Below are 20,045 nucleotides of genomic sequence, written 5' to 3'. Positions count from 1 at the left end.
GAATAGATGAAGAGAGATGTTACTTTTTTCCCCCATTTTTGTGAATCGGAAGTCAGGAACTATGAAATCTCTTCAGAGTGGTGATGGTTCTTCGTGTTGTTGAGAGTCGCTGATTGGAGAATATGAACGGCTTGGTGTTGTGTTGAAGATGAACGGTTTGGTTTGGTGGTTAGGGTAGGGTTTCAGAGAGAATGGAGTCGAACGGAGGAGAGATGGAGGATTGAGAATGCGATTTCGAGCGGCAGAGATGTAACAGTGTACTGATCAGACTGAGATGATTGTGGGTGATGAAGATGAACGGTTACGTTTTCTGGTTAGGGTTAGGGTTTCAGAGGGGATGGAGTTGAACGGAAGAGAGATGGAGGACTGATGAGTCGATTTCGAGCGGCGGAGACGTAACAGTATAGTGATCGGACTGAGATGATGGGGACGTGGGAGATGGTTGCGCGCGTGTAAATTGGATGATATATTGTGGGTATTTTCGTCTTATTGTTAATTTGAGGACTTAATGGAGTATTAAATTTGTTTTGGGTCTAAATGGGGTATGATATGTTGGGCTTGGACCTTTGGGTCAGTCTCTCTTTTTTTATTTGTTTTTAATATAGGCCTGCAACATGTTTTTATTTGGGCCTTTTATAGTGGACTGTTTTATTTTGGAGGGCTTCTATTTTAATGGGTTGTTTTGTTTTTGAGGGCTTCTAACAATAATTGAACTTTATTTAAAACTTGATAGTATAATGGATCTTCAAAATTTGGGGCCCTATTTTGGGCCAAATTTTGGAGGCCTTAGGCACAGGCCTTACTCGCCTTAGCCCAGGGCCGGCCCTAATTAGGATCATAATTTCAAATATGAAAGAAAAAAAAATGAAATGAATACAAAATAAATAGTTATCGATAACTAATCCTATACTAATTCGCAGGAGTATTAATCCTTTCAATATTAATTCTGTCAATCAAATAAGGACTTTGTGTATGTGTACCATCATGTATAACATATGCCTGTCTATAGGCACAAGCCTTATCGGAACATGTTAATCCGATTTTGTTTTGTGGCTGATAGGGTTAATACTTGAATTTTGTGGCCAATCAAATGTATCGAGTCTTTGGTTTCCAGTTTGCTTTGGGTTGCATTATAATTGGTTTCTTTCTAGTTAGTTTCTTTGGTGGTTATTCTACAATTGTAATTATACAATTCCAATTGATGGTTTAGGTGACGATCACACCTGAAGTTACCTCAAAGAAAGTCTGCAGGGAAATAGTGCATGAACTGATTGCATCATATCAGGATTCTCACTTGGGCAAACGATGTCCAGCTTATGATGGCAGGAAAAGTTTGTACACAGCAGGGCCGTTGCCTTTTGTCTCTCAGGACTTTGTCGTGAAGCTGGTTGAAAAAGAGACTACCTCAAGGTGATTCCTTTTCTTTCCTTCAGAATCTACTGCTATTGGTGGATGCATGCACACAATTATAGTGGATTATACAACTATTCTTGAAATGTAGACAAAAGGTTAAGGCTTACTGTGTATTTGCTAATTTATTATTGATTTTGTTTAATTTTCTATGTCCGATTGCAGAGGGGTCCTTGATTGTTTTATGGTGACTGAAGATAATAAACATAATTCTCTTTTTCTTTTTTTTTTCTCTCTCTCTCTCTCTTCCCCCCCACTCCTCTGCTCAAAGTTCTGTGAGTTGTTGGGCTCCTGAAAGTGTCTAGAAGTGTTGAGACAATGAATTTATTGTCCATTTTTCAGCAGTGTCCGGCAAACTGTTTTCAATCTGATGAAGTATTTTACATCTGTTAGTCAAATTTGCAATTTATGTATTTATCTGTTTTTGAAAGTTACCCTCGTGGTTCAATTAGTATTTAATGTCCTGTTTGTTTTAATTGCAGGAGAGAACGTGAGTTCAGGGCGGCAATCAAATTTGCTGCCAAAGCTGACCTATGCAGCGAACAACTTGATGTCCCCCAAGAAACTATACAAGTTCTTGATGTAGTTCTTAGATCAACTCCAAATAAGTGAGTCTCATCTGACCTAAAAACAATTTAGCAAATGCCCTACCAAGCTGCACATCTTCATGCTTGGGTCTACCCTTACCTATTTCGTTACCTATGCCTTCACATCTCATTCAAAAGCAGCAGGCAGCATGTATATGAGCGAAAATAGGAAGCAAAGGTTACCTGGGGAGATGTGAAATATATATAGTAATTTTTTATCTATTTTCCTCTACATATCAATTTATGTAGGTTAAGGAGTATGGTGGCTCCGCTAAACTGCGTAAACTCTTGATTGCAGTTATGCTGTTGTGGGAAGGTCATTCTTCCCTCCCAAATTGGGTGATACAGGTGATCTTGGGGATGGTTTAGAATATTGGAAAGGTTACTATCAAAGCCTTCGCCCAACACAAATGGGTCTTTCCCTTAATATTGGTATGAATTTCTTTAATTGTTGGCCTTCATTTCTTTGCAATTTTTTTCATTTAGAGCAGTAGTTTTGCTATTGACATGCACCATTGAGATTATGTTGCTTCCTTGCCTTGTAGATATCTCAGCAACAGCATTCTATGAACCCGTTCTAGTTTCTGACTTTGTTGCAAGATATTGCAATGTTAGAGATTTAAGAAGGCCTTTGTCTGATCAAGATCGCCTTAAGGTATTATCTCTAACTTTCTAGTGCAGCATACAATTAATTGCTCATTCATATTTTCTGTGAAGGAAAATGCCAGTAGTAAATTTTGCCAAAAATGAGGTTTTTGCATGTTATGTTGTCATGATAAAATATAAAGGTCTAGTGAAATTTTTATGGAGTTTGTTTTCCACTACCCAACTCGTCAATAATTTTCTCCTATATAACTTTGGTCAATACGCATTAACATCTGCTTTTGTCGTTGCATATTTTATTCCTTGGCTACATTACTCAACAATTGACCTATGAAGTATGGGTATTTCGAAAAATATGTCATATTCGTACTGGGTACTTGTCGGTGTATAGTATCTCATATGATACTTCTACATACGTACCAGGTATAGTATCCAAATTTTTCTTCTTAATTTTTTACATATCCAAACCTACCTAGTATATACTCAAACCGTATCGTACCGTACCTAAGTTGAAACAATATTTTCTTCTACTACAGAGATAAAACTCCTTTCACTAGATTTCTTTTTTATTTTTAGTTTTATGTTTAGGGCAGGTTTGGTATACCCTAAAAAATCTAAAAAGCTAAAAAGTTACTAAAAAAGTTAAAAAGTTATCACTATTCATAAAAAAATATATAAAAAAATTAATTTTATACAAAATTATTACAAACAACTCTGACGTCGCCACAGACACAGAGCTGACTTTTTTGAAAAAATTGCACAGGCGGGGTGCACAAACAACATGGTGTTGTTCGGCTTGTAGGGACCCATCACGGGTCCCGTTTTGATAATATGAACCGTTAATGTGTAGAACTTGTCGAGTACTACATGCTTGTAAAAAATCACGTTGATCGGATATCGCTAACTACATGATCAAATCAGTTTTGTATAAAAAATGGATGGTGTTATAGTTAACGGTTGAAAAAAAAACTAATCCGATCAGATAACTATCGATATCCGATCAACGTGATTTTTTACAAGTATATAGTACTTGACGAGTTCTACACATTGAACAGTTTCGATTAGCAAAACGGGACCCGTGGTGGGCCCCCACAGGCCGAACAGCACCGTCCAATTCAATGCCCAAAAAGGAAGGAACCATCTCCTAGCTTATACGACATCCCATCGTATTGCCTATTCTATCTCAATCTTCTCCTATACACTAATTTATACAATTTTGTAATACACATTTTTTCGTAAAAAGTCAAAAAGTTATCACAAACAACCATATTTTTTTCCTCAACTTTTTAGTCCAAAAAATCAAAAAATGCGCTTATTTAGGACATCCCAAATAACCCCTTAGTATGATTTTAAAATTAAACTATGATTTGTAAGTTATTTAATATATTGATATTTAATTTTGATTTATACTTTTATTTTTGGTATTAAATGTTAATTATAGGTTGGATCTTAATAAATTAAACCATTTAATTAATTTTTGCATTACTCTAAATTAAAAATAAATATTTTTTTACAAGCGTACCAAGCTGTATCCGTACTTTACTTTTTTTGATTTTTATCGTATCGAAGTACCAATATTGTACCACTACCAGTACCTATGCTTCATAGCAGTTGACCCATTGTGACCCTTGTTTTTTGGTGATTCCAGGTTAAGAAAGCTCTAAAAATGGTTAAGGTTGAACTCATTCATAGCGAGTGATAAATATTGATGTATTATTGATTAATTGATTACAAGATTGTTGTATATATTTTGTATATTACAAGCTATTATATAGGAGAGGATTTGGGAGTAGGTGAGGTAGGTGAGTGGTGGTAGTGGATGGTAGTGGAGGTGGTGGGTGGTAGTGGAGATGGTAGGTGGAGTTGGTGGTGTGGTAATTTACACAATTTACAATTTACATTAACAGCCCCCCTCAAACTCAAGGAGGATAGGCACTAGCCAACTTGAGTTTGGAGAGAGTCACAAAACAGAAAAATAAACTGAAAAATAAAACAGGATAGGAGACACGGTATGGTCGTGTCAGACCGATGTAGTAGACAGTTTATGGGGTCATGTCGGACCGTTGTAGCAGACAGTTTACGGGGTCATGTCGGACCGTTGTAGCAGACACTGTGTGGTCGTGTCAGACCGATGTAGAAGACAGTTTACGGGGTCATGTCGGACCGTTGTAGAAGACAGTTTACGGGGTCATGTTGGACCGTTGTAGCAGGACAGTTTATGAGGTCATGCCGGACCGGTGTAGAAGACAGTTTACGGGGTCATGTCGGACCGTTGTAGCAGACACTGTGTGGTCGTGTCAGACCGTTGTAGAAGACAGTTTATGGGGTCATGTCGGACCGTTGTAGCAGGACAGTTTATGGGGTCATGTCGGACCGTTGTAGCAGGACAGTTTACGGGGTCATGTCGGACCGTTGTAGAAGACAGTTTACGGGGTCATGTCGGACCGATGTAGCAGGACAGTTTACGGGGTCATGTCGGACCGTTGTACCAGACAGTTTACGGGGTCATGTCGGACCGTTGTAGAAGACAGTTTATGGGGTCATGTCGGACCGATGTAGAAGACAGTTTACGGGGTCATGTCGGACCGATGTAGAAGACAGTTTATGGGGTCATGTCGGACCGTTGTAGAAGACAGTTTATGGGGTCATGTCGGACCGTTGTAGAAAATTGTGGTGGTGCACCAAGGGGGCGACTTAGGGAGTGCGCCATGAGCGACTTATACATGATACTGTGTATAACCCCCCCTCAAACTCAAATAGGTGTGAAGATAGAAACCTATGTGAGGTTGAAACAAAGGGATTGATAAAGGTGACCGGTGTAGAAGACACTGTATGAGTGTGTAGATAGGCTGCCCAAAAAATATACATGTAGATATATATCGAGCCCTCAAAAGGCGTGCCCTCAAAAGGCGTGCCCACTTTATCAAAAGATGTGCCATGAAAAGGCGTGCCAGTTTGTCGGGCGTCAAGAGGCGCGCGATGCGCGTGGCTGCCTCGGCTATTTAACCAAGATAGAGCCTGAGGCCGAGGCAGAAGCAAGAAACCTGCGAAATCCTCTGTAAAACTCTTCGTTGTGCTGAGAGAGAGAGGCTGTAACACTGTTGTGCTGAGAGAGAGAGTCTGTAACACTCTGTTGCGAGAGAAAATGGCTTCGTCGTCCCGTGGTCTGCTGACTCTCTTTCCCGACCTCAACGAGTCAACAAGAGAGATAACGGGTGCGGTGTCCCGTGAACCTCAACCAAACACCACTGGGTTTGCTCCGTTGAACTTTCCGATGCAGTCGGTGGAGCAAAAAAATGGCAGTGCAAACGGATGTGGAGGCTAATCAGTATACTTTGAAGGCATGTGTGGAGTCCATGACGGCGGTCACAAACTTGTCGCACCGGCTGCAGAGTAGGACAAATGAGGTGCAGCAATTAAACTCCCAGCTGGCTCTGCTCCAACGCATGTATAAGGATGCGCGAGCAGAGATAAGCGTGCTAAGGGCAGAAAACAAGGAGCTGAAGCGGAAGGCCACCGTGATGTTCCGATTTGGAGGGCCGCCATATGCTGCAGTGGAGGAGTAGGGAGGAGGAAACTTGCTTGGTGGTCTAGGAAGCACGGAGGCAACACCGTCAAGGGCCGTCCAGGACGGAGGCAAGAAGAAAAGACCGGCGTCAGAGTAGAGAAGGGAGATGGAAAAAAGTCCCGCCTGGAGGTGGGTGTTTGTGGGTGATGTTTTTTTTTTTTTTTTTTTGTGTAAAATGGTGATTGGGGTTGAGCCCGGAGATGAATAAAATATGGGTGTTGTGCAAATTTGGAAATTGTTTGTTTGTTTGGTTTTTTTTGTTTTGTTTTTTTTTTTTTTTGGTTGTGTGTGTGTGTGTGAAAATCAAGGGAATCGAACAATAAAATATATATATATATATATGGAGATGGTGATAATGAATATGGAATAATGAATAAAAAATAGAGCATCAATTAAGGTTTATAATAAAAAATAAGAGTTGGGGGATGGGCGGTGGAATCAGACATATATATATATATATATTTTTTTTTTTTGTTTGAATTTAAAAAACTAAAAGCTATACTTAATGTCATCATTATCATCAACGATAAAATAAAAAAAAAAATAAAAGAGATGTAGGAGAAGAAGGAAGAGGAGTAGATCTGGGTAAAAGCTCTCCAAATCCAACTCGAACCATGTTGGTGTCATCAAGAGTGTTGAGAAGAAGGATCCATCTGGCAGTGTTTGGGGTCCAATTCCAGTGACCGTCGCGAGTAGAGACACGGACGACGGGGTGAACAGCGTGGTGGCGGGTCGGTGCACAGGTCGGCGGCGGTGGCTGCCGCGAGTGGCGGCGTGGTGGTTGGGCTGGCGGTGACTAGGAAGCAACTAGGGAAGAGACACGTGCCGATCTGATAGAGGCCGAGGTTATGGTTGGTAGCGCTGGCGGCTGTTGCCGGCCGTGATGTGGAGGAGAGGCGGCGGAGGTGAAGACGTTGTCGGCGAGAGAAGTGAAGGAGAGGAGGCCGGTTCGGACAGTAAGGGTTGAAGACGGCGATGGCGATGTGTCACCACCAAGGAGCTTGGCACTGTGATGCGGTCTTTGGGACAGAACCCAACAGAAGCTGAGCTTCAGGACATGATCAATGAGGTTGATCTTAAATGATCGTAATGAGGGCCGTTATGGAAGTAGAGATGATGATCGGAATGGTTATGGGAGAGAAAGAGAAGGGAGCTATAGGGATGATGACCGCTATGGTAGGTATGGGGACACGTATGGTCGTGATGGAGATCGCTATGGTAGAGATTCCGATGAACGTTATAGCAGAGATGGTTACAGGGATGATGATCACCAGGGAAGAAGTCGAAGCATTGATGACTACCAGTATAGCTCGAGAGGTAGGAGCTCCGACAGAGAAAGGGACCGTGCTTATGATGATGATGGTCAATATTCATCTAAAGGAAGTGGTGTTAGAGCTGATGACCATTCCCAAGATGAAAATTATGTGCTTTGGAGGTTTGTATCAGAGTGGCGCAGCATAAGCATGGTTGGGTTCCGGCGGGCGGTGAAGGCAAGGTTGCCGCCCGCCGGAAGGTGAAGATCACCAAGAGCTAACCTATAGCTCTGATACCATGATAAATATTGATGTATTATTGATTAATTGATTACAAGATTGTTGTATATATTTTGTATATTACAAGCTATTATATAGGAGAGGATTTGGGAGTAGGTGAGGTAGGTGAGTGGTGGTAGTGGATGGTAGTGGAGGTGGTGGGTGGTAGTGGAGATGGTAGGTGGAGTTGGTGGTGTGGTAATTTACACAATTTACAATTTACATTAACAGCGAGGATGTTAAACAGCACAAAATATCAAGTGTATCGGTGCAACCAACAAGTCAATTAACGTGAGCTGCTTATCTTTGCTTCTTTCTTTACCTGAGTGAGTTTGGTGTGTGGTTTATCTTCACCATGTAGCAGCAGGGGGAAAGCTTCACTAAGTGCACATAAAGTTAGAAAATGGTAGAAGGATAACATAAATGAGATGAAGCACAAAATTGGTGGATGTTTGTGTGTTGTGATACATCTGAAAGTCATAACTTAGTGGTTGGCAACTGGGAAGTATTCTTGCCTTACTCATGAATGGGAATCTTCAATTCTAAATCATAACAACCTTTAATGATTAAGTTTCTTCTTCAGTGGGAACAGTTTTACAGGAGTTTTAGAAGCATCACAAAAAATATTAAATGATGCAATTTTTAAACTGCAAGCTTAGATCATTGTACCAGTTATACCCTGTATCTTGCCAAAATTTCTGAGCTACATATATTTGCCAAATTTTTTTGAATTTTGTTAAAATTTAATTTTAGGTGGTTTTTTTAAGTACCTGAGGAGAGTTTAAGATGGAAGGAATGGATAACGAATTGTTTTTGGGATTCTCATAAGATTTCAATCACCTAATGTTTCTCTTTAAATTATGGGGTTAAAAGCAATCGAACTATTTATTAAATTGATTTTTTTTTTCCTTTTGGTTTTTGTTTTGGGTGGTGCGTCATCTTTTGTTATGCTTTTTTTTCTAATTCCTATTATTTTAGGCAGTATGTTTGCTTAGGGCTAGGACTTTGTTTGATAGTTAAGTGAATTGCTTTTTTTCTAGTGCCTATTATTTTAGGCAGTATACACGAGTTGTTTTTTGTTTTCTTGTTAATTTATGTATTGGATGGATAACAAACCAGAAGGGGAAATGATATTGTAATTCCATCAATTCACTTTGGATTGGCTATCTCATTTAAACTGGTGGCATTTTTATCATTTATTTGATGTTTGTCTTTTTTTCTGATTTTATTACTTATTTTTTGGGGGAAAAATTTATTTTACCCCATCATGATTTTTGAGGCTTGGACATTTTAAGCCCCATGTGGTTTTGGACTAAGGTTCCACCATTAGTTTTTCCATCCAAGCTAAAGTTCCCCAATCACACACCATTTTTGAGAGTGGTTTTGGTTTTCTAAGAAAATTAAGTGAAATTAATACAACAGAAAGGCAATTTTACTCCCATCTTCTCCAAACCTAAAATTTGATTAAGATGTTAATTAAAATAAAATAATAATTAAAAAATATAATTAAGGATTGATCTAAAATATAATTAAATTAAATTAAAATCAGATTAAGATGTTAGGAATTGCAATAAATCATGAAGGATTTAGGATTAATTGTGGTCTAAACATAAATAAATTAAATTATATTAAGAACTTAGGAATTATAATAAATAATTAAGGATTTATGGTTAATTGTGATTTAATTGAATTAATGTTAGGAATTATAAAGTATGTATATGACAGAGGAGAGAGAAATAAAATAACAAAAAAAGCTTAAGGCTTACGGGTATTATAGTCATTTCACATCTGTAGTTAACGAAGTTAATAGTTGCACTTTGGTCCAAAATCACATGGGAGCTTTGGCCATATTTGAACCGTAAGGGGGTAAAGGGCATAGGCCTCAAACCAAAAGGAGGTGAAATGAATTTTGCACTATTTTTTCTTGTTGATGTTTACAATTTTTTTTGGGTTGATGTGCACTTCATTTTTAAATAGGTTCACTTTTGGTGATACACGTACACAAACGTCAGTTGTGAAATACTTTCGCGAGAAATATGACATCACCCTTAACTTCACGGCCCTGCCTGCGCTTCTAGCTGGCAGTGACTCTACGCCTATCTACCTACCGATGGAGGTTTTCTCATTTATGACAATCTAAGTTTTGTTTCATTTGAGTCATTGTTGCTTCTTCTTGTAGTATCATCAACTTGCATTGGCTTTCTCTTTTCTACAGCTTTGTAAGATTGTACCAGGGCAAAGATATTCAAAAAGATTGAATGATAGGCAGGTGAGTGCTTTGCTAAAGGCAACCTGTCTACGTCCTAATGATAGAGAACGGAGCATTAACCAGGTATATATATGTTCACATCATCTTTAGTTTTGATTTCAGAATTCTTAAATGGTTTTTGAACTTCATGGTAAATATTTTTTAGTTTATGTTGGTTCAAAAAACATTGGGAAATTGTTTCCTTCTATTTGTGTTGATATCACCTTCTCTAGATGAGGTTATCCTTTGCAGATGGTTAGGCATAACAACTACAACACTGATAAGTTTGTCAATGAATTTGGGCTTCGAGTAAGGACTGAACTTACACCCGTTATTGCTCGTGTACTTCCAGCTCCAATGGCACTTTATAATCTTTTAATTTGTGTTATGCATGGATGAATCATTGCACCATTTCTTATAAGTTTTGACTTTGAAATGTATGTTGGTTGATGAAGCTTCAATATCAGGATACACAAGAGACTCCACAGGTGGGGGCTTGGAACATGATAGACAAGGTATGAATATATTACTAGTTATACACCGATTTGCTTTGATTCCCCCCGCCCTCTTTTTCGTTAAGGTATGACGTCTCATACCACAACTGCAAGTGGGTTGGATGCAGTGTAATTCCATGATCTGGATTTTGCATTTTTACTTGTGTTGCCAAATTAATAAAAAAAAGGCAAAAGTAAATAAGGGAATGTTTCACTTTTGGTGGTTTGATTTTATATTTGCTCTGGTGCAAGTAGTTATGAATTTGTGATCTTCTAAGAGTTCTGGTAGTTTTCTCACTCCGAGTGTTTAGAACTTGAACTAAGAATTGGATGTCCCTTCATAATTTTGGTTGTGTAGAAAATGGTTAATGGTGGCAAGGTGAAGTTCTGGACATGTGTCAGCTTTTAGCGGATAAGACAAGAGGAGGTTTTTAGATTCTGTGAGAATTTGGTTAACATGTGCCAGAGTAAAGGGATGGTATGGTTTTCTCACTTGTTGTCTTTGTGATCAACTGTAACATCTATTTGAATCAAAAGGAATTGGCACTTGATCTTTTGCATAATTTTCTAAGGATTTCAATCCGATGCCTTTACTTCCCATCCGTTCAGCACATCCAGCTTACATTGAGAAAACTCTCCTTGAAATTCACCAACAGTCTAATGCACAACTTGCGAGCGCAGGGAAACTACTTCAGTTGTTGATCATTATTTTGCCGGTGCCACTGGGACTTATGGTAAGTCACGAATGCTAGATTTTTAGAATTTGGTATACATGTCGTTACCTGCTTATGTGATTTTACTTTTCACACGAAGGATTAAGCGGGTGTGTGAAACAGAGTTGGGAATCATATCCCAGTGTTGTCAGCCCAAGCAAGCATCGAAGTGCCAAAAGCAGTATCTTGAAAATGTTGCTCTAAAGATCAATGTGAAGGTTTGTTTTGTTCCACATGAACTTAAAATGTTTATGCTGAGTTCTTTAGTCATAAATTTGGTATTTTCTTTTTCTTTTTTTTTTCCCCTCATATTTTGAATAATATTTTTTTGCAGGCTGGGGGACGGAACAACGTGTTGTTGAATGCTCTTAATAGGAAAATTCCCTATGTAACCGATATGCCCACCATAATATTTGGTGCTGATGTGGTGCATCCTCAACCAGGATCAAATGCTCGCCCTTCTATAGCAGCGATATGTTGTCAGCATCTTCTTTGTGATTTGTTGGTTTGCTTAATATTTGATCTATTTTGCTATAATAATAGAACGAAAATTTGATATATAGGTGGTGGCATCTATGGACTGGCCAGAGGTAACCCAAGTATAGGGGATTAGTCTCTGCACAACCTCATAGGGATGAAATTATCAATGATCTCTATAAAATTATTCAGGATCCTCAAAGAGGCATGGTTCATAGCGGAATGATTAGGTAAAAATTTTGATATTTTCATCACATTTGCTATTGTAAATGTAGATTTTTCATTGCCCATCATTTGTTTGCCATTTTGCAGGGAACTCCTAATTGCGTTCAGGAGATCGACTGGACACAGATCTCATAGAATCATATTCTACAGGTGAATCCTTGCATCTGAGTGGATGCAAGTGACTAATCTCTTTGTTATGAAAAATTATTGATGTTAGTTGTATTGCAGAGACGGAGTCTGCGAAGGTCAGTTCAATCAAGTTTTGCTATATGAGATGGATGCTATAAGAAAGGTATACATGATTAGACTCCAATCCAATTTCTTGAACAATCATGTTTTTTATTTTCTTTTCTTATACGGAACCTCTTTTTCCAGGCATGTGTTTCATTGGAGAAAAATTATCTACCGCCAGTTACCTTTGTGGTAGTGCAGAAGATACACCACACTCGCCTCTTTCCTGCACAACCTAATGATTGCAATTCAACGGACAGGAGTGGCAATATTTTACCAGGTTCATATTTTTGTTCTCATTTCAACTATATGCGTGTTCGTCGTTCCAAGAGCATTCTATGCTCATTGTGAACCTTTTGCTCTTTGGTTGGTGAGCAGGTACTGTTGCTCATACAACGATTTGCCACCCTACTGAATTTGATTTCTATCTTTGCAGCCATGCGGGTATTCAAGTAAACTCACGTTACCTTTGTTTAGTTGACGTCAGTCTGTCGTGGAAGGAATAACTGTCATTGTTGTTTGCTTTGTCTGAGCAGGGAACGAGCCGACCTACACACTACCATGTGCTATATGATGAGAACAGATTTACCGCAGATGCTTTACAAATGCTGACGAATGACTTGTGTTACACGTATTTTTTTTTCTCTCTGGACTTTTATTTTGTCTCTCTCGTGCTGTATTACTTTTTTGTAGTACATTATTTTGCTGTTCCATTTTAACAAATGTTTTTACCCTCCCCCCAGGTACGCAAGGTGTACTCGTTCAGTCTCCATAGGTTTGTCCTTTTCATTATAATGTTTTCATCACCATCATCGTAGTTATTAATTTTTTTTTGGTAAAGTGTATTTTTTGCCTGATGTACTTGCAATTATTATTAGGAAGTTGATTTAATTTATTAATAGAATGTTGATTTATATATATGCAGTCCCTCCTGCCTATTATGCTCATTTAGCAGCGTTTCGTGCACCCTGTTTGCCTATACAACCATTCAAGTAACTAGTTAACCAACAGTGAAAAAATATGGTGACAAATTTTTTTTAATTTTTTTAATTTTTTTAATCTAGAATCTCATTTTGTACCCTGTTTGGTTTTCAGATTTTTAAAAACAGTTCTATGATTTCTCAATTCATATTTTTATATTTTTAATAATTTTTAAAATATTTTAATCATTTTTTAAAAAACTTTTAGATTCTTTTAATCTTAATATACTTAAAAAGTATAAAATCTTTAAAAAATTCATTGAATACAACAAAATACAAAAAATGTATTAAATTTTCGTACTTTTTTTGTATTTTTATATTTGATGATTTTTTTTTTTTTTTTACAAATATTATACTTTCTAATTTTATTTAGATTAGTTGCATCTAAAATATAAAAAAATTACGTAAAATATTAAAAAAATTTACTAAAATAAAAAAATACAAAAAATAAAATACTCAAATTTTTGAAAAGTGGACTCAATTTTCTAGAACCAAACATAATACTTTATATCCCAAATTTTTTTTTAATAATTTATTTATCAATATTTTGGAGAATGAAAACAAACTAAATGAACAAAGAAAAAAGATACAATTCAACAACAAATTAAAAATAAAAACAAAGAAAGAATAATTTGCATATATAGCCCAAGTTAAATGTTGAAACAAAGTTCTTATAAATGTGTAATGTACAACAACACTGACAAGAACACTCTGCTGAAGTAAAGTGTAACCAGTAATAATTCTGTGCAAGGGTAATGTAACATTAATCCTGTATGAATGTAAATCTACAACACTAAGAACAGATTGCTGATAAACGAAAAATTCTAAAAACAGCTCTCAACCCACAAATCGAATGCCAAAAAATTAAAAATAAAATAACAGCTAAAACCTGGAGTCCAATAAATAATACAGATTACTATGAATGATCAGGCAAGGCGCTATACAAATGTAAAAAACAAAAACAAAAAAATGGCGAGAACTCGAACCTCTTGCACTTTGTGTCACAAAAATGAGAAACTGGTGGCAATAGCTGAAATATGCAAGAGGAAAGCTAAGATGATGCTTGGAATCAGCTTGAAACTAGGCGTGTTTCGTGATGAGCTGCTATGGCCAATCTGTCCTGCATTGACGAATTCACTTTGACCGTTGCTTGTGGTTGCGGAGACATTTACAGACGACGAACCTAATGGGGTTAAGTTGAAAAAAAAGTAGTTAAGATACAGTATCGACCTTTTGATATAATTGTATTTGGCAGGAGTTCAATTGCAGACTCCAAATGATATCTATTTGTTTTTTGAAAAATACTAAAACAAGTTTGGTTAATAATACAAGAAAGAAAACAAATACGAAAATGATGGGTGTTTTCAAATTTCAAATTTTTCATTGATTTTTCACCAAATTAGTTTTTGGTGGTTTTTAATCAGAAATTTTTTTATTCAAGGATTTCAACAAAAACTTTAATCTTGATATTGTAAAATTAGTTTAATTTTGCTATGTATCTATTTAACATGATAAAGAGAGATGATCGAAGCTGGGGATGAAAATCTAAACAAAACTTACAGTCATAATTAGCCCATCCGATCCGTTGGCCAGCCACATCATAAACAACAATCTTGTCTTTTAGTACAAGGTCTGCAAAAATTAAGAAGAAAAAAATTAAAAACATAATGATTTCAATGTTTTAAGGCCTCAAGAAAAAAAAACAAAAAAACAAAAAACAAAACAAAAACACACAAAAATTGATTTGAATTGTTGTTGGGGCTCTTACAACTTACAATATATATATATATATATTTTATGGGGGGTCTCTTACAATTTAGGCAATAAGATTATTATGGTGAGGAATCTAGGACGGTAGATTCAAAATATGTCTTGTAATGCTTAAACATGTTCTCGACTATTTCCTACACTAATCAAAACAAAGATTCTCAGGATTTGTAATGCCTACATTACAGAATCAAACAATTAAGATCGGAAATACAACAACCAGAAGAATAGCACGCTGAATAAAAAAAGTGCTCAGAGTGTTTGGAAATCGACAAACAAGATATTCAGGTAGAAGAAATATGAGAGGAAAACTGGTAGGCAGAAGCCAATATCACATGCTAAAGATAGATATACGGGAGCACTGGCAGTATAGAACGGGCAAAAATGTTGAAAAGGAAAAGTAGGCATATCCATCCAATCCAAATGAGTTGCAATTTTTCTCAGTTAAAACTGGACCAGGGTAGATAAATATTTATAATTAATTATTATGAGATGGAAAAAAAATGTTACAGGAAGGCTATTACGCATGGAATTTCTGTTCTTTTTTCCTTTTCTTTTTTTCCTTTCTTCCTTTTCTGTACTTTTTTTTTTCCTTTTCTTTTATTCTCTAAGAAAAGAAAGCTCTTTAGGCCTTCATACCTCCTAAAATTGTGATCTGTTGACCTTGCATTTTCTGGAATCCGATGCACCATGCTGCAGCAGCACCACCCTGTAGAAACAAATTTGGCCATTCCAGTGAGTGATTTTTTAAATAATAAACTTTCTTCATCAATTCCGAAACATTAGGAAGTAGAACAAGAATCAACAGGGATAAGATCGTAGCTACAATCTTGGTTGTGCTAGCTAGCGCTTCAGAGATCAAATCTAATGTAAAAATAAAAAAATGAAAATATAGGAGAAAAAAAAAAAAAAAAAACTCTTTAGGTGCCACAAAAGGACCAATATTATTGCATTCTGTAATTAAACATTCATGCCTTCAGCTCATTGGTGAGACACTTCTACATATAAATGCAGCTCAGGTTCCCAAGCATCAGATTCAAGATAGAACAAACACAAGAAAAAGATTTTCAAATCAATGTTACAAGGTTTATGCATCTTTCAAGAGGATTCCTCCAAATTATGTGGAAAAGAGACTCAAGATCCAAACTGCACTACTGGAAAAATTTAAAAACAGAAACAGAAAACTAATACTGAAAACTCACAGCGGAACTTTGCTGTAGAAGGTAGTCCTCAGGTTTTAGAATCATGGATGCTCCGCCAGCAAAGTTTAAACTTACTGTTGGAAATATATCAGACACACTGAAAGAAAAAAATTTACTTCCAATGTCAACACAAGAGATAAAAAAGCGAGCCCTATGCTCGTGGCTAAGATGAAAATTCGGATGTTAAACTTTTTAAAAAGACCTGGATGCAATTAGATAGCACTGATTTCCCTTGGAAAGAACAGGACTCACGGACTGCGAAACAGCCGCTGTAATCTGAACAGATGAGAAAATTATATAAATTTCAAATTGAGTTCATATAATAAAAAACACTGCACTTGGTCATTGCTTGACAATCATCTAACAAGTTCTTGTTATTAATTAAAAAAAAAAAAAAAAATCTAATTAATTGATCCACAGTGACTTACAGCATTGACAAAAGGATCATACACTGCTTCGGCAAGGTATGCTAAAGTTGTTCCGGAATCAACTATGGTTCCTTGGTTACTTGATGTTGTAAACACTGAAGGATCCACGTTTAATGGCTGCCCATTGACAGCAATGCTTTGCAAATTCAAATTATAGTGTGGCCTGAAAGTTTGGACGTAGAATTGAATCAATTTAACTGCAAAGTCAATATATACACTTGCCCCAATTTTCAAGCTTCTATAAATAATCAAACATGGATATGTAAAACCCTAATATCGTACATATCATTAGAGAAGTCATGCCAAAATTCACAAACATTAAAGATTATATGTTTTAGAAACTTGTGGTTTCCTATTTCCTTGGAAATTCAATAGAAATCTGAATTTGAGTCCATGGAAAAGCAAGTAACTATATTGAACTTTGGGTCTTTTAGGCCCCAAAAAATTGCAACAACAAATGGTTGGGGCCAGATTAAGCAACTTTTTTCACAACTTACAAAAGTAAAGCAGCACATTAAAGCAAAATATACCCTATCAAACTTTTTTAGGTTGCAGTCTGTTGTAAACAAAGCCCAGTATTGACCAAGATTGCCTTTCTAAGCAAACAAATTTGAAAATTCAAGTCTATTTGAAATTTAAATCCAACTTTTTTAGTTAATGCTGATCAATGTAAGTACAAACCAATTAACAAGTTGAGCCTATTAAGCCAAGCTTTGGGAGGTTTAAGCTCTTCTCAATAAGAAATAGAACCCAAAGTCCAGCACTCAATCTTAGATCATTTAATTGGTCAATATGCCTAACAAAGCCTCTTTGAGCCAAGTTGGATCGGCTCAGAAGCAATTTCAGTTCTTAAACAGCCCATCATTCTCTTCCATTAATTTTTAATTTCCAAGCCTTCCAGATATCTGTCTCTATACAGAGTCCTAAAAAATTTATTCAACACCAGACTTGGTCAATGACCTAAAATTTCAAAACTACTGAATGAAGCCATAATCATATAAGAAATTCATATTCTACCAAACAAAAATCCTTGTATAAGAATATAATTAAAGAACTACAAAAATCAAACACGACATATATAAAAAGTTTGTGGAGTGTATAACAGTATATGTGCGAGGTGAACCTATGTGAAAGAGGTATTTTTAATGTAAGAAACCTATTAACTGCGAGATGATTATCTAGTCAAAATCTGGTAACATGGTGCTCATGAAATTCCCTAAATTTTGATAATTTCAAGAACTCTAATGAGCTACAAATGGATAGAAAAACGTACTGTGATGGTACAAGTGGACTATAAACTATATTTGGCTCCACGATCGCACCAATAACCAGGATACCACCACCGCCATTCCCATTCAAGCAATGTGAGAAGGCATTAGGGGTTATACCCTGTGAAGAAAGTTGAGAGATTATCGACAAGCCCTGCTGACCAAATCCAAAGATCCCATCAACGGCTCTATCTGACTTTGTCAAGTCCCCAGTCTGTGATGTGCTACAACTGTTTTATAATCCACCAAAGCAACAAGGTTAACAAATGAATGGAAAAGAACACAAATACCATCTTCAATTTGTCAAGTTTGTGCTAGCTCACCCAAAAACAACAGAAGCTGAAGTGTTAGAGGTCAATGAATTCCCAACAACTGTGTTGAGATGCATCATATCTGATACATAATACCCAGATGTCCCACTTCCGTCTCCATATTGGAATGCGTAACTGCACTGATTGTTCTGAGTCGAACAAACAGAATCTGAGGATTGAACTCCTAGAGAACATCTTTGGTCTGAACAAGAGATCAGTGAAGCTGTCGATGAGCTTGAAGCATCGAAGAAGTTGAGAGGGATCTGCAAGAAAACAAGCAATGAAATTGAGAAATTTAGCGGTAAATTGGTCCTATCGTTCCAAAATCATGACAATCAATGAACATTACAAAAAAGTTGAAATTACTTTGAGCCCACTTGATGTGGGACAACCGTTGCAGGCATTGCAACTGACCCACAAGACATCACTTCCAGTATCAATTTGCACATAGAATTCTTTTGGAGGAGAGCCCAATTGAACTCTGGTAAAATAAAGCCTAAAATACAAAAACATGAGTCCCAATAAGAAACAAACATAATCAAAGCAAAGTTTCCAGATATACCAATTAATCCAAACAAAAAGTGATTGTACAATAGAACAAAACCCAATGCGAAAAATCAACAGAAATTGGAAAACAAACAGGACCAATAGTCCACCAACATTGCCAAAATGTAAAACAGACACAGTTAGAAGTAGAAATAAAAAATACCCATATAGCCGACACCAAATTAGAACAACAAAGAACAAAGAACAAAGAACATGAAAAGGGTACAAAACAATAAACACAAAACCTAAAATTGGAAATGACACCACACACACAAAAAAGAAAAAAGAAAAAAAGAACACATACATAAAATTGAAAGTGCTCAAATCAACATTGAAAACCCAGATTTCGAAAATCAAACCCAAACCCATGAACTGATATATTAGATAAAAAAAACACAAATCACAACTACATATAAAGAAAAAGACCCATAACTTGAAGTATACACGAATATGAGGCAAAAGAAGAGAGTGAATTGATAGAATTACCCAACAAGGAAGGGATCATAGGTGCCTTCGACTGGAAAATTAGCAACACCTGAAGAAGACTGCAAGATTCGATCGTGTCTTAACCTGTCACGAGCTATGAGTCGATTCAATTCAACACCGTGACTCGTCGGAAAAGCTCTTTCAAGAGTCAGAGTCGCCGGAAACCCACAGAGCACCACCGCCGCGGGGAAAACCACAGCGGAAAACGCCAAGAAGAGCGAAAACGCAACGGCGAAAGAGCCCGGCATTTTCTTTGTGTGTTTGTTTGGTTTCTTTTACCTTTCTTTGCTTCTCTCCCTCTCTCTCCTCTCTCTTTCTTTCACTTTCACCAACAACCGAAACAACAACGGCTAAATAGACTATATATATGTATATATAATATATATTAGATTAAAAAGACAAGTACGAAGAGGATGAGGAGGCAAAGATTGAATCGAACAAGATCAAGGAGCATGTACTCCTGAATCTTTTTAGAGAGAGAGAGAGAGATTTAAGAGAGAGAATGTCCGGGAGACGAGCCGATGACAGAAGATTCAAAAATGGATTTACGTTGAGAGTATATATATATGACAAAGTATCACCTGTTTTTTATTGATTTTTTCAATCACTATCTTCAAAGAGTAATGGTTGAAGGCCCGAGATTAAGGGTTCGAATTTGCCTCAAAATTTAAAACGACGTTATTTTGGATTTGGATTTGGATTTTTTTTTTTTCTTCTTTTTCTTTCTTCTTCTTCGTTGAGTTGAACAGAGGCGAGAGAGAGAACACAAAGGCAAGAGTGAGAACGCAGGTCGGCGTCGTGGCAGCTCGTCGGCGTCCCAGCTCGTCGGTCGATCTCGCAGCTCGTCCCTCGTCGCTCGTCGGCATCGCAGCCCCGCCTCCACCTCTGCCTCCGCCTCCACCTCCACCTACCTCCACCTCCACCGCCACCTCCGCCCGATTTTGTTGGCCCCTCCAGTCGAGTTCTTCT

At 37.1% G+C, this 20,045-nt stretch overlaps 2 protein-coding genes across 3 annotated transcripts; one reads left to right on the top strand and one right to left on the bottom strand.

Moving 5' to 3' along the window:
- Positions 1-11,251: 11,251 nt before the first annotated feature.
- LOC114286344 (protein argonaute 10-like) lies at positions 11,252-13,138 on the top strand. Of its 2 annotated transcripts, none has more exons than XM_082899212.1 (10): positions 11,252-11,373; positions 11,490-11,631; positions 11,719-11,862; positions 11,945-12,007; positions 12,086-12,149; positions 12,233-12,368; positions 12,467-12,540; positions 12,625-12,719; positions 12,832-12,863; positions 13,014-13,138. In XM_082899212.1, exons 3-10 carry the CDS (start codon positions 11,840-11,842, stop codon positions 13,082-13,084), a joined length of 558 nt encoding a protein of 185 aa, XP_082755338.1. In that variant the 5' UTR covers positions 11,252-11,373; positions 11,490-11,631; positions 11,719-11,839; the 3' UTR covers positions 13,085-13,138. The 2 variants fall into 2 exon arrangements, with proteins under 2 accessions (XP_082755338.1, XP_082755337.1); XM_082899211.1 differs by having other exon boundaries at positions 11,490-11,634.
- Positions 13,139-13,679: 541 nt separating this feature from the next.
- Positions 13,680-19,638, bottom strand: LOC114286343 (aspartic proteinase 36). The gene is made up of 10 exons (XM_082899210.1): positions 19,077-19,638; positions 18,411-18,540; positions 18,057-18,307; positions 17,739-17,963; positions 16,466-16,628; positions 16,240-16,313; positions 16,038-16,134; positions 15,475-15,544; positions 14,629-14,700; positions 13,680-14,251 (listed from the first exon to the last, which is right to left on the bottom strand). Exons 1-10 carry the CDS (start codon positions 19,322-19,324, stop codon positions 14,070-14,072), a joined length of 1,512 nt encoding a protein of 503 aa, XP_082755336.1. The 5' UTR covers positions 19,325-19,638; the 3' UTR covers positions 13,680-14,069.
- Positions 19,639-20,045: the final 407 nt, after the last annotated feature.

This window comes from Camellia sinensis, chromosome 12 (assembly GCF_055761805.1).
Source record: "Camellia sinensis isolate YWXY chromosome 12, ASM5576180v1, whole genome shotgun sequence".
NCBI classification, from domain to species: Eukaryota; Viridiplantae; Streptophyta; class Magnoliopsida; order Ericales; family Theaceae; genus Camellia; species Camellia sinensis.
Note: the sequence above shows the minus strand (reverse complement) of the source record. Positions and strands in the feature narration are given on the sequence as shown.